At 38.2% G+C, this 15,675-nt stretch overlaps 1 protein-coding gene across 1 annotated transcript in view; it reads left to right on the forward strand.

Moving 5' to 3' along the window:
- The first annotated feature begins 1,447 nt into the window (after window positions 1-1,447).
- Window positions 1,448-15,675, forward strand: part of LOC125362121 (fatty acid desaturase 2-like protein FADS2B) — a 36,004-nt gene continuing 21,776 nt past the window's right edge. Inside the window, exons 1-4 of the mRNA XM_048360785.1 lie at window positions 1,448-1,768; window positions 10,915-11,025; window positions 13,878-14,075; window positions 14,539-14,640. Of these exons, the coding sequence (XP_048216742.1) occupies window positions 1,448-1,768; window positions 10,915-11,025; window positions 13,878-14,075; window positions 14,539-14,640 (732 nt within the window). The remainder of the gene's footprint in view (window positions 1,769-10,914; window positions 11,026-13,877; window positions 14,076-14,538; window positions 14,641-15,675) is intronic.

The following is a 15,675-nucleotide window of genomic DNA, read 5'->3' on the forward strand; positions in this document are numbered from 1 at the left end:
GGGAGCCTTCTTCCTCATAACTGAACAGTTAGGCAATTTTTGTTGTGGAAGGGAATTTGGTAAAAATACATATTTTATAAGTAATAGTGGGCTAAATCACTTCCTACAGAGAGTTTAGATTTAATTTTAAAGACGTAGTTCATCACATAGATCCCAATCATAAAAACGTTTGTATTTTTTCAAAGTTAGAATTCCCATTGTCTTCCTCACTTACCACTTATAAAATCTCTGCTTCTACTTTGTTTCTAAACCATAAAGCCATGTTATAATGTCTACTCTCTAGATGTGGGGAAACAAAGTCAAGAGCTTAGAATATGGAATGAGAACATATGGGTTCCCTTGTCGCTTTACTTCTCACTCACAGATTGAGAAGCTGGAATCTTACCTGAGGCATTCAGCTGTGTTTTCTCACCTGGAAAATGGAATACTGGAAGACTGATGGGAGGATTAGAAGAGATAAAGCATGTGACAAAGACTTAGTAAACCATCATGAGTTCTATCTAGCACATGTCAGTTGCTATTACCATTATATATGTTGACAGTGAAAAGGGATGGCTTGTGTTGATTCTCTTAAAATACAATGACGCTTTTATAAAAGAAATGCATATGTATCTATCACCCGATCTGGAAGGAATTGTTCTATCTTTAATAATCATAGAAGTAATAAGCATTGTAGACTAGATTGACAATGTTCATCAAGGGGAAGATTTTTCTAAAAACTGAAGAAGGCAAGGGGGGTTGGGGGAGAGAAGGAAGGAGAAAAATGAGGAAAGGGATAACAAGAATGACAAGAAATGTATGTGTATTCACTACCTTAAGTATGTAATTGTAACCCCTCTGTACATCATCTTGACAGTAAAAATATAAAACAAAAACAAAAACAAAAAAACACTTTTGAAATCCCTAGACTTGCTGTCAGAAGAATATTTCCCAAGTCCACCAAGCATCCTGTGTCATCCTGGAGATTTTGAAAGTTTTCTCTCAGAAGTTGAACTTGCCACATTCAATGTCTCTTCATAAGCACTTCAGGGAACAAACTGACCCAACCCAACCTTGATGAGCACAGTGCAGAGCCGCCTCCTCCTGGGGGCAGAGCTTACCATTCAGCTGGTCTGTGATTGGTCCAGACTCTTCACTGAGGGACATTTAATGATGAAGGAGGATGCTGCCAGGAGACCAGCCAGCCTGGAGAGACCTGAAGATTGAAAACAATGCACTGCCTTCCTCAGAGCAGGAGAGGTTAGTGACAGACCAGAATAGGGACCGGTGGGAAATTTGTTTCACTATCAGGTTTGTGACGAATCACCTGGACTAAAGAGTTTTTTTTCTGCTCAGGCATTGTACTTCAGTGTGGTATGAAGGGGCAGACAAGCAGTCATTTTATGGGCCAGTTAGAGCAATAGAAATCTCAGGAGTCAATCTAGATCATCCCTGGGATCCTGTGACCATGAAGCTTGAAGAAAAACATGAGGACAATGGGAGCTTTGTAGGAATGAGTCAGCCATACCTAGCTGAGATGCATCAGGCAAATGGGAAACCAAGAGCAAATGGGAAAGCTGAGAGCTACATAAAGCCAGAGACAAATGGCAACAGCAATGGGCACAGCAGGAGTCTCAACACTTACACCTGGCAGGAGATCCAGAAACACAATCAGGAGGCCGACCAATGGCTGGTGATCAACCGCAAGGTCTACAATGTTACTAAGTGGGCAGAGAGGCATCCAGGCGGGCACAAAGTCCTCAACCACTATGCTGGGGAAGATGCCACGGTAAGGACCTCCAGGCTTTCTCTCAGCCTCTTTCTCTCTTGTCCCCTCCCTCCCTTCCTCCCACCCTCCCTTCCTCCCACCCTCCCTCCCTCCCTCCCTCCCTCCCTCCCTCTCTCTCTCTCTTTCTCTCTCTCTCTCTCTCCCCACACCCTCCCCTTTTCTGTCTCTGCCAGCTTCTACATGGCTTAGTTCTTGGCTCTCTTCCCAAAAGCATTCGGGTACGTGCTCAGCTTCACCATCACTCATCTCCTCCCTCCCAAACCAATTTTTCAGGATTCCTATCTAAACAAGTCTAGTTAACATGCACACCCAGTTTGGAGCATATTCAGATGTTGAGAGTGGATACGGCTGGTGCATTCTGGGTTTGGTTCTGTTCTTGGTGTTGGTTTTGATTTGAATGGAAATGCAGTCACACTGTCTAATGAGAAGAAAGTCACACATAGATGAAGAAAATCTTGGAAAGGGAATACTCATGTAGAAATTTCTGACTCTTGTAATTGTAATCCCTATCCAGGGGGCATGACTCTTGTTAATAATGATGTTTTTAAAAAATGATTACCTGGAATTTGAGAGTCTGCAGAACTCTTCTGCACCTGGTAACTCATTTGGTAAGCCAGAAATGATGCAACCCACTTCTCTGGACATATTCAAATGTGATACCTTGCTTAAACCTCCCCTAAAGAAGCTGAAGATCATTTCCATATGACAGATGAGAAAGCTGATACTCAAAGTGGTGACCAATGTGTCACAAATCCAGCAATTGATAATGACAAATTTTATTCTTTTTTGTGTGCTAAGAATATAAATGCATATATATATATGCATATATGTCTAAACACATATGTACATATCTATGAATATGCTGGTGACAAACTTGAGTCTGAATTGATCAAGAAAATATTATATATACAGAGTGGGATTTTGCTCATCCAATAGAAAAACATGATACTGCATCATTTGCAAAGAAATAAGAGGATGGGGGGAGGGGCGGGCAATTGTGTTAATTGAAATAAGCCAGGCCCAGAGAAACAACATTTGCATGTTTTCTTTCATATGTGGAAGCTAGAATTCATTTATAAATACATAAGTAAACACATTGGGTGGTGTGCAAGTGTATATGAATGTATTAACTGAAATGTGGTAGATTTGGGTGAAAACAAAAATAGTGTAATCCCTTAGAAAGGCAAAATCAAAATTCAGCAAAATAAACATAGGTATACCAGAGAAAACATTTACCCTTTATCTTTCTGAGCTTAGCCTGACTTACTCCACTCAATATGATTTTTTCCAAAACCAACTGTTTCTCTGAAAATTGTGTCTTTACATAATTTCATTCTTCCAAATGGATGAATAAAATTCCTTTGTGCGCATTTGTACATACATATGTACGTGTGTGTGTTTACATATTTACATTTACACATATTTACATACATATATTTGCATATTTGTACATTTATATTTTCATATGTTTATATATAGACATGTATATATGTGTGCTTGTGTGAGTATGTAGATTATATTTTGTTGATCCACTTGCTAGTTATGGACCATTTCCATAACATTACTACAGTGAATATTTCAATAGTGTGGTTATGAACATATACAAGTGCCTTTATTATGTCTTATGCCTTTATTATATTCTTTTAGATAAATGCCCAAGGATCACTGATTCATAGCATAGTTCTATGTTTAAGTTTTTGACAAACTTCCACGCTGACTTCCTTAGTGTTTACAATAACTTGACATTCCAACAAATAACACACAAGGTCCCTCATACCTTTGCTAGCATTTGTTGTTGGTGCTTTTGATGATTGACATTCTGACTGGAGTGAGATGAAATCTCAATATTATTTTAATTTGCATATGGCCGGGAATGTAGAGCATTTGGGGGGTATTTATTGATCATTTGAATTTCATCTGATAAGTATCTGTTAGCTCCTTTGCCATTTATTGATTGGCTTACTGATTCCTTGGGATTTTCTTTAAAGCCCTCGTATATTCTAATTATTAGATCTTCATCAGATGTGTAGCTGGAAAAAAGCTCCTGCTCTGTACGGTGTCTTTTTAGTTTAGTGTAAATACATCCTTTGCTGTGTAGAATCTTTTTAGCTTGATGCAATCCTATTCGTCAGCCCTCTCTCCTTGTTTGTTGTCATACATGAGTTTACTCAGGAAATTCCTGCTTATAGTACTTCAAAAGGCTATGTATTTCCAATGCATGGAAAATTTTCATTTTCCACACATTGTATAGATAAAGAAATAGAGGTCTAAAGAAACAAAACAATAAGCTCAAGGCTAGAATGTTAGTATGACAGGGAAAAAATCGAAACCTAGGCTTTCTGCTGCTATTGTTGTACCTGTTGATTACACACACACACACACACACACACACACACACACACACACACACACACAACTTTTCCAGCTAGGCTTCCAGGAAAAGGACTGACAATATCACTTGACTAAGCAACTGTCTAAAAGGAGGGTGTTCTAGTAAGAAAATTTATAAATAAATGGTAGATTTACAAATAACTGTTAGATTTATAAAGCACAGAATACTGAATCTTCAATGCCATCAGCATCTGTTTCCACAAATGTTAGTTTTTCAGAGTGATCTCCCCTGACCCACCACTTTGCCATCTGCATTCTCTCATCTGGACGCACCTTGCTACATCCCCTGTTCTTCTGTCAGAATAATAATTTTTAAAATAAAGTTAACCTTTTCTTGGGAAAAGGAGCTTGTAGCAAGGTATGAAAGTATCCTGGATGTTGGAATGATACATGTCTAGAAATCCAGAGATCAGAGGTAGAGCAAAGAGGAGGAACATATCTGTATAAATAACAGGCAATTAACAATTATAAAAATGATTTGAAAGAGAAACGCTGATCTTTTTTTCTCCTGTCCCCTCATTCCTACAATTTAAGGACATCACAGATTAACACATCACAAATTTAGCTCAAAGATGTGCTAGCAAAGAAAGACATGAGCTTACAACCATGTTGAAAATCTCTGACATTATAAGCATGAATGTCAGCTATACAGAAAGTGTAGGTAGAAAAACTGCATTCCAATGTTAGTCTGGGGGGGGGGGGAGGGAGTGCGAGACCATATCTGAAAAATTAACCTAACTCACAAAAGCAAGAAAGAAACAAAACATCTACAAACATAGATCAAATTATGGAGTGCTTGCATAGCAAGAACACGTCGTCTCTGAATTCAAATCCCTGTACCAATAAAAACCTAGATAAAATAATAATGAGAAGGAAATAAGCCAGAAGGAAATAAGCCTCCAGTAGCCAGACAACAAATCTATAATTTGCCAATGATCATTATCTCTCAGAAGCCAAGGTATCATTATGCTTCTACTTCCTCCTCTAAACAATGAGGAAAATGATTAGTGTAATACCAGCAAATCCTTAGGAACAAAAAGTCATGCCACCCTAAAATACATACGTGTCAAGGAAGAAAATCGCATGCATGGTCAACTATGTATCACAGATTGTAGGAAAATAAATCTAAAGCTGTTCAGAGGAAAGATTTTTTTTTCCCAAGGAAAGTTGGTTCCAGATTACTAGGAACTTCCAGAAGGAGCCTCTGGTTACTCAGAGGGCTAGAAACTTGAGCCTCAGAACAAGTTTCTCACACCTAGGAAAGTCACTGAAATACTCGGAGAATCAACTTCATGATCTGCTAGGGAGGAATGGAATTACCATGGATTATAGTGAGTAGCATGTATACTTCATTACTATCTGATAGGACACCAGACATTAAATAAGTTTGTTGCATGGTAGCCATGAATGTTCATACCGCTAGAAGCCACAGCTCCCTAAAAAATGTGATTGTTAATTTATGCTAATTTATCACCCACTTAGATACTCTGATTATATTGTACACTCTCTAATTGGAACAGAATGGTATATGATGGGAAATGCGTTGTGTATCCTAGCTAAGAAGGGTGGAACATCAGTCAGAGCACCTGAAAGTGAACATTCTCCCTCTAACTTAAGGGCACTGAGTGCAAGTCTGTATATGCCAGCCCCGTACCTATGTCTGCAGCTGCCCAGTTCCTTCTACTCACACAGGAACTCTTCTCTAGGCCTCATAGAAAGAGGATAACGATCCCTTCCTACCTGCTCTAGCTGTCCCATGGGGTTATTAACCCTTCCCTTCATATGTTCTAAAATGCTTGCTGCATCCAGTAGGGTCTGATGCTTAAAGGCACAAGTTTTGGAATAAAACAGGTCTAGTAGGACCTCTGGACGCTGCACTTAGTAGTACAATCCAGCCTTCACACTTACTAGGCTGGTCCATAGAAAACTGTTCAAGCTTTTGGAATCTCTTTACCTCTAAAGGGAAAAACAACACCTTAACCCTAGTGTCATTGTAAACATCTGTGGAGCTGAAATGAAGTGCTGTTTATGGTGCTTGGCATAGATTAAATACTCAATAAGTGACGGCGACTTTGTGATTTTTGTTAATACTTCTTTCTTCCTGAGATGGACTTGAATGTTCTCTAGAGAACTCTACTTTCTCTAAGAAAATAAACATTAACTTTGCACATAATCTGCTGTTAACATATAAATGATTTCAGTGCTCTCTTTCAAATGATACAATTTTAAGCTAATGTTACAATACTAATTACTAGAGTTTTGGCCTAGGTCGTTTCACTAGTGTGAGCTCACCCAGGAAAAGCCAGATACAGCTTCTAAGTGCAACAGGGAGAATCAATTATAAAGATTGTCACATAATGACAACATAATTGACAGTGCTGCAATCTTTAAAATGATGATCACAAAGTACTTTAATAACAGGACACCCATGTGAATAAATAGCTATATATAAATTTTATATAAGGCAACATTGTTATAGGCTCCACCAAAAAATAAATGCTAGCTTGCATTCACAGATACGTTTGGCACAAAGACAGGAAATTTATGATCTTGTGCGCAGGGCAGCCTGCTTCTCCTCTCTCGACAACATCCCCCATAAAAGTCACAGAAAAATATTCTCGTGCCCTGGGAGTACCAGATAGATAAGACAAGGAAGGAATGATGCAAGCTTAGCATCTTCAACTATCTTGAAGATTCCTGTGTAGAAAAATGTAGCATAGTGTTTAACTCCAAAAGAGAATTCACTGCATGTGGCTTGTTCATTGCATGACCAGTCCCAACAAATGCAAGGCTGGGACAGAAGAAGCAAAGGAAACAGAGGTGGAGTGCACTATGATTCATGTAGTGAGTAATAGCAAACTCTTCCTCTGAAATATTAAGAGCCTTACTCTAGCCATTACCCTTGGAGCACAAAAGATCTGGAAGGAAAGCCAAAAAGGAATTACCCAATGGTGTGGGAATAGAAACCTCATCTTTGGCTGCATATAAAATATTCTTGTGAACTTTTGTTAGCAGTACTAGGGTATGAACTCAGAACCTCCTGTTCGATAGGCAGGTGCTTTACCACTTGAGCCACAGTCTCAGTTTATATGCCTTTTTAAGTAAATAAGGAAAAACCTATATTTTAGTTATTATTCATGTCATACATTCTCTCTGTTAGTACTTTTTAATGTATGTTTGTTTCTTCATACACTTCTGTGTGGAAATTGCAACTACTATCAGTGGAATTAAGTAATCATACTGGTAATCGTGTGCAATTACTTGGTGGTGTGTCGAATTCCAAAGCCTGTGATTTTAGCCACTAGGCTAGGTCATGGATAGGTTTGAGAATGAGTGAATAAATGAATGAAGGAATTAGTAAATCCATGTGATGGATTTGGTAACATTAACTACATTGAGAAAACAAGGCTGAGGCTTTGGGAATTGCAAAAGTGCCTAGTCCATCATTGCCCTCCAAGCAGCTTAGTCTGGATGGCAAAGGGCATATATTTTGTGGTTTTAGCTCCCTAGGCACAAGGTCTGACAATTGGAATATCTGGAGGATTTCAGGTCACACTTGCCCTCTTGGCTGGGCATCTCCCTGCAAGGAACAGCTTGTGTAATAGTGCTTAAATTATAAAAGCAGTGTTTGGCCTCAGGCCTCCTGACTTACATGTGTTTTTCTTTCACTAGGGATTATATTGCTATTATAGTAAAGCATATCATTTCCCTGTTAATAATAGCAAAAAATGCAGCATTTCCAAAGTGTTTGTGAAAGAAGCATAAGAATCACATCTTTCTTGTATTGATTGATCCGTTTCTAGCTGAATGGCAATATAAACTTGTGATTAAGTTCAGAAGGGGAGATGGTGATGGAGAAGAGAATTAGGAGGCTAGCAAGTGAAAAAGGAGAGAAGTGAGAGTAGTAAAATGTCATAAAATAGAGATGTGGGGGCAGTCAAAAAGCACATAGGCATTTAACACTGGCATCCATGAAATGCAATGCTTCAATAATGCAATTCTGTACATAAAGAAGTGCTCTCTCCATGTATCCGTGCAACTTTTATTCGTCAGACATGTGTTCATCACATAATATATAATGGGCACTGTAGTCGGTATTAGCCACACATTGATCTGTCTGTAACAATTAGTAGTTCTGGTCTTCAGAAAACTCACAAATCATAAAGTAGCCAGTATACGCTTTCATTGTAACCTACTACAACAAGCTCTAGGAACAAAGTGTCATAAGCAATTATGAATAACTTTAGGTAGAGGAGGAAAATTGGAATGTAGGTTTTAAAGGGCAAAGAGGAGCTTAGACATGTGGAAGAAGGAATCAAGTGAAGTGAATACATGAAGAGATACAGACTAGTTATTACATGTAAAAGATACAGAAGAAAGTCAGGCTGAAGGAGAGTGGAAGACATAGGCAAATGTCTATATAGACATACCAAAACCCTTGGCACAATTAACTGATGCTACCAAAGAATAGTAAACCTAAGATGGAGAAACAACATTACTCTCTTTCCAGTAGATGCAAACTGATTTTTAGCATCCTTTGAAAATGATCTTTCATTGATCTTAGAAAAACAATTATAATATCAAGAATGGAGTAGATGCTTATGACTCCATTGTTTTTGGCCCACATGGTTCTGAGTTTCAATCCTGGTTCTGCTATTGATGGGAGAATAGGAGAGCAAAACTTGGTATCTCTTCCTATGTAACAGAAGTTAGAGCTATAAGTTGGCCCACAGAACATCTTTCACACAGGACGCATGGGTTAATGCTAGCTCTCTCCCTTTCTCCTTCATTTTACTCACCCTCCTTCCTTCAGCAGGAATACACTTGCCCAAGAATGTAAGTAACTGAACCTGTTCTTGCAGGCTTTCTTCAGCAGATTTCACAACTTATTATCTGGGTTCTATTAGAAAATTGTTGAATTTTCTAAAACTTCTTCATTGTATTGCCCTGTTGATGCTCCACAAAGCAGATTAATACTTACTATTCTGGAAAACTCTATACCTCACTGGTATTTGTCATCACAGTGTGGAACTTCCTGGGGATCAGGAGAAACAATGAACTAAGAGTAGTATCATCAGCACATTGTAAACTGTAATTGCAATAGATTACATTTGTTTTTGCCTTGACATTGATCTTTCAATATCCCATCATTCTATCCTTCTCTGAAACAGCAAAGCAGGTGTAAGTTTTGTCAGGATGTATCATCTGGAGAGACATTCATCATTCTCTTGATCACTGACTCATTCTTTTCCTGGTCAGAACTAAATTGTAGCCCCATAGAATGCGGAATTTTTTTTAACATCTTTGAGATACTATAACACATCGTTTCCCAAGGAGAATGTAAGAAGTATACAGACTGAACAGTAGAGCCTGAAGTGGTTCTAGAAGACAAAGCCTGAAGTTCTTTTTTTTTAAGTCCTAGTTACATCTTTACATCTACAGATCCTTAGGTGAAAAGAATCCTAAGAGTTGATATTGCATCCTTTTCATTACTGTAACCATTGTATAAGCCCTTATTACAAGTAGGCATATATATACATATATATATATTTCTTGAATTTATTTAAAGTGGCTGCACCATTTGAAGATGTTGGATTTATTGTATTCACTGACATCTTCAGGACTGACTCTTCATTAGCATTAAAGGATAGGAAGAGCATTTCTGAATTCTTGTACTAAATGCTAGATAGATATTTAGTTATATCTCTAGAATTTTTAAGCAACCACAAGTGTTAATATCTATCATAAGCTTAGTACATGCCAGTCCACATTCCAACTTAATCCATTTGATCTTCATGATTACCCTATCAATTGAACAGCTACAATCACTTTCATTTAGGGATGTGAATACAGAACATCACACACAAGTCAACAGACTTGTCCAAGGTTACAGAGTTAGTAAGTAGCAACCTGAAAATTTAAGTGTTGGAAAACTGCATCCAAGGTTTAGTCTAGCTTCTATCTCTTTCAGAGTCTTCCTCCCCACCCCCACCCCCCAAAAGCCATGCAAATACTTGTGGAAAGAGAGTCTCTTACTTCCTCACAAAAGAGGACGTAAGATCCCCACTGCTCCTTCATGCACTATGGAGAGGGTAGATAATGTTGACAGGAAGTGGTAGCATTTTGTATAACATTGTAAAAGTCTTTCTATAACTTAATAAAGAGTGTACTACTTGAGACAACCAAGATGTCAAGGACTGAGCTCTCATGACTTCTCATGTCTTTGCTTTTAGCCACTGTCATCAAATTTCATCTGTCTTTCTCTGGAAAGAACTAATCAGGAAGTCTCATTCTCCTGCATCTTAACCAACCATGTAAAGGAGGCCCATTTTAGGAGATTTAATTATCATCATCAGTCTTAGTTTCTTGTGGCTCAGACAGTATAGACCACTGCCATGTGAAAATTTATGAGGACAAGATTCATCTAAATCAAGAAACTGTGCTCTGATGCTCAGTAAAATAAGCAGTGATGCTCTATTAAGTCTCCAGGAGACCCTGGCCATCTTGGTTGTGCCTCAAGAAACACCATTTAGGCTAGATGGGTCTCTTGCATTATTTTTTTATATGAGGGTCCCAAGTGTAGTTTTTGTTCATTAAGTCAAAGTTTCCACATGGAAGAATTAGAAGCAAACACTCTGTGCTGGGTTTTGTGCTGATCGCCAAGTTGGGCACAGGACAAGTAAGAAGAGGTAGAATGGTGTATAAGCAAACATGCTTTCTGTTGAAAACTTCCAACAAGTATCTCTGATTTCCAGGATGCTTTTACAGCCATGCACCTGGACCAGGACATCGTGAAGCGGTACCTGAAGCCACTGCTCATTGGAGAGCTTGCCCCAGGAGAACCCAGCCTGGAGAGAAACAAAAATGTAAGTAAAGGAACACAAAGGGAAGAATGATGGAGAAGGGGAACATTTCAAGGTCTATTACTATTGGAGGGGGGTGAGGGTGAGAAAGGAAATGGCATGCCTGTGTAGTACCACCAAACAGTACAGTAACCAGAGTTACATTTCATGACAGGTATCTTGATTACCTGGGTAACGTATCACTAGAAGGGCAATATGTAAAACATGCATATAATGGACATAGGGATAATTCATGCGCTGAATAGGAGGGAGGGTGAATAGGAGAATGGCAAGAAGGTTCCATCCTGAGACTCAAACAATGCACCATTTAAAACTGAAGAATTGCTTACTTCTGGAATATTCTACATAGTATTTTCAGAGGAGGGGTGATGGGGAGTAACTGAAAGACAGGGAAAGATAAGGTAGGAATAATCTGAATAGATTCTGCATATCTCTAAGCAATGTCATTTTTTTAGATCCTCAGAACACTTATATTACTGTTAAATGGAATTCACTAAGAGTGTAATTCTTAGCACTATACACTCAATAGTCATTCTGTGTCTCTAAGCACCTGTTTTATGTCAGGAAATTTACACATATTTCTTATTTCAGTGACTGCCTATAATTATGTGTTTGCTGTCTATGTCTACATTCCTTGTTACAATGTTTAGCACTCTTCAAAAGTAATTCTATGTCTCTAAGAAGCTCCTTTGTGTAAGGAAACTTACGCATATTTTTATTTCAGTTATTGCTTGTAATTATGTGTTTGCTGTCTGTGTTTCTCTTCCTTGCTACAGTGGATTTCATGAGAAGGGATGTGTTTATTTTCCTTTTCCCAATCTCCTTTGTGTCTGCCTGCACAAGACCAGACATGTACTAAGAAGCCCATAAAGCAATGCTGAATGAAAGCTTTAAATATGTCCCAACTCTTGCCTATTTTGTATGTGGGGAAACTGCCACATGTGGAGAATAAATGGCCTTCTAGAAATCCTACAGCTGGTGTAACAAAGAACGGGAATTCTAAATTACTCTCTGGCCCCAACTTCTGCAGTATTCTCAAGAATACATGCCATTCTCTCCTTAATATTTTCAGCCTATAAGATAATGTCATCTAAAGGATAGGGTTTCTACAAGACTAAATATTTATTCAGATGGTTTTATATAAAGCTTACAGGGACTATCCTTAATTGTAAATAGTTTAAATTTGTGATTTTTTTTAATGTGTGTGTAGATGTGGTACTGGCGCTTGACCTCAAGGTCTTGTGCTCTCCTCTGAACTTTTTCACTCAAGACTAGAGCTCTACTACTGGAGTCATACCTCCACTTCTGAATTTTGGGTGGCTAAGTAGATAAGAATTTCAAGCACCTTCCTGCCTGTGCTAGCTTCCAACTGTGATCCTCAGATCTCAGCCTTCTGAGTAGCTGGGCTTATAAATGGGGAAGCTGACCCCAGATTGGTGAGAAGAGATGGTACTAACTTAGCCAATACCTCCTAAAGACTTCATATAAGGAAAAGACAAATCTCAATAATGGCTGAGAGCTATAAGGTAATCATTATGTAAAACAATGCTCACCTCTGAGCAGTAAAGTCGGCCATAAATTTTCTTTAGGAAGTCTATGCAGGTCTTCCTACATAGAAAACTATGACACTGAGTGTCAGGAGTTGTAGGTTGAGATCTCGTATTGGTCCCGACTAATGATTATTTCAATCCAGTCACTCTTCTGGACTTTGATGACTCCTACTCCAATCAATCGATTGGAAAAGGTAATCAGCCTGGGGGCAACCTGAGAGGTGACTGATTGATATTAGTTATTCAATTTATAGATGTATGGACACTAGAATTGTAAGGTTGGTAGAGTACTGGAAGATGATCCCATACAGATTCTGGGCCAGTAATAGTTCCTTTAAAAGTTGTACCATTATCAGAAGATGGTTATTTCTCAGGAAGTAGAGACAGGAGGATCATATTCAATGCCAGCCCAGAAAGAAAGAAAACAAGTTAATTGGATCCTATGTCTAAAACAAGCCAAGCATGATGTCACCTTCGTGTGATCCCAGCTACATGGTGAAACAGAGAGAATATTATTCCAGTTCTAGACCCAGCCAGGGCAAAGTTAATTGGAGAGTCTTTCTGAAAAATTAAAACCCAAAAGGACTACAGGAATAGCTCAAATAGTAGAGTATTTTCCTACCAATTGCATGAGGCCTTGAGTTCTGTCCCTAGTAAAGAAAAATAAAAAATTAAGGTGACATCACTGTATTTTCAAATGAGATTTTTGGCATCTAGATTTATTTTCATAGTTGTTTGTTGTTTTTATTTGAAATTTCTCTCCTTTCTTCCATCTGCACAAACTTGATTTTTTTTTCAAATTCCAGTCACTTTCTCAACTGTTTTGGTTATAAATCCATTATAGCATCAAACCAGGTGGTATCTCTTTCAAACTCTTGCACATTTTCCCAGGGTGATATGGCAAGTATAATCTTGCAAAACAATATGTATCATACATAATCACGAATTACACACTCATACAATAGCATATATGACAATGGAAACCTTAACCTGTTCCTGAAAATCTGATGAAAAGCAGTTCTCATAAAGTTCATCCTTAGAGCTCATGTAAGTAAAATTAGGTTATTGTGTGTTCACCTCTTTCCATAAAAGAGTTCCTTGGACACATTCAAGGGCTAAAAAGAAGAAAGGCATCTTGTAAAGTTCACTAAATAACTATGGGAATATTCTCAAAATATAGATTCATACCCACAACCAAGTTCACCATTAGTAATTAATAAGAAGGCATTGTTACTTCTTTATATTCTCTTTTCCCTGTGGGGGTAGGAAAACTAATTCTTCTTCCCTTTAACATGTATTTTACAGCCACAGTTGGTGGAAGATTTCCAAAAACTGCGTAGGACACTGGAAAATATGAACATGTTCAATGGCAACCTGGCCTTCTTCTTCCTCCACTTTGCCCAGATCCTGGCTTTGGAAGTCCTAGCATGGCTAACCCTCTGTCACTTTGGTAGTGGCTGGACTGTCACAATATTCATTTCCTTCCTCCTCACAGTGTCTCAGGTAAGCTAGCATTCTAATTCTACGCAGTAGCCTGGGTGAGAAGCATGGAGACATTTCTTCCCTTTATAGATTGGTGTCAGCAACTGCTTGACACATCTTGACAGGCTATCATCAAGGTTAAACATTTATCCACATGTCACTAAGCTTCACTAAGCCCCAATTCTATCATCCATAGACTAAGAACAACATTGAATATTTTAAAAATAGCTTAAAAAGTAAGCTAATACATAAACTAATATATAACATATAATATATAAACTACCTAGCATATCAGACACCTACTAAAGGTTTAATACGTGACAGCTGCTATTTGCTCTTCATCTTGCTTTGGCCCCTCCTCCCCCCAAAATTTCAGTTACTAAACTCTTGTCCTTGGTCCCATAACATTCCTCTTGATCTTTCATGCATTAACTCACCAACATTTGATTCCCGATTTCTCTCACCTCGTTTTTTTCTCTCACAGGCTCAGAGTTCATTTTTGCAGCATGACATAGGACATCTTTCCCTATTTAAGAAGTCCAAGTGGAACCATCTGATGCACAAAATCGTGATGTGTCACCTCAAGGTACAGGATATCAGAGGGGGAGATGGGGATTCATCATTGCCATTCCCAAAAACAGGGTTTCCATGCCTAATTATGTATGCATACCAGCAAAAAAAAGGTTATCACCTCCCCCAAATATAAGTGTTATAATTATATAGCTTATGCATACTAATATGTAACATAACATCATACGTAGGTGATAAATTACAATTTTAATTTTTCATTAGGAAACTTTGTTTTTATTTAAGAAACACATATATTCATTAATCTGATAACAGATTATGTGGCACAATCTATGGCCTCTCATTGTCCTAAAAAAATAAATCTCACTGAAGGACACTTGTGCCTTTAAATTAAAAATCCTGCTGGCTGTTAGTGGCTCACATCTGTAATCCTAGTTGAGGAATTGAGATCTAAAGACTGAGACTTGAAGCCAGCCCAGGAAGAAACATCTATGATATTGCTATCTCCAATTAACCGTCAAAAATATAGAAGTGGAGATGTCGTTCAAGTGGGAGAGCAAAAAATCCTGGTGAGACTAAAAGCCGTGAGTTTAAGCCCCAGTAATGGCATGTAAAATAAAAGATTATCTATCATATATCACATATATATGTAGTTATCATATATTATATAATGTTTACAACAGCCCCATACATCAGTTATACCTATCTATCTATTGAGACAGAGGAAGAGAGAGAGATACTGTAAATGCATGAATAAAAATATTCACTTAGATGGGTGCCGGTGGCTCATGCCTGTAATCCTAGCTACTCAGGAGGCTGAGATCTGAATATTGCAGTTCAAATCCACCCAAGGGAATAAAGTCCATGAGAATCTTATCTCCAACAAATTATCCTTCCCCCAATAAATCCAGAAGTAGAGATTTGGTTCAAGTGGTAGGTTGCTGGCTTTGGGCAAAAATGCTCAGGGACAATACCCAGGCCCTGATCTCAAGCTACAGAACCAGCACACACACACACACACACACACACACACACACACACACACACAATATTTATATATTATATATATTTATATACACATATTATATATTAA

The sequence above is a fragment of the Perognathus longimembris genome, chromosome 13 (assembly GCF_023159225.1).
Source record: "Perognathus longimembris pacificus isolate PPM17 chromosome 13, ASM2315922v1, whole genome shotgun sequence".
In the NCBI taxonomy this organism is placed as follows: Eukaryota; Metazoa; Chordata; class Mammalia; order Rodentia; family Heteromyidae; genus Perognathus; species Perognathus longimembris.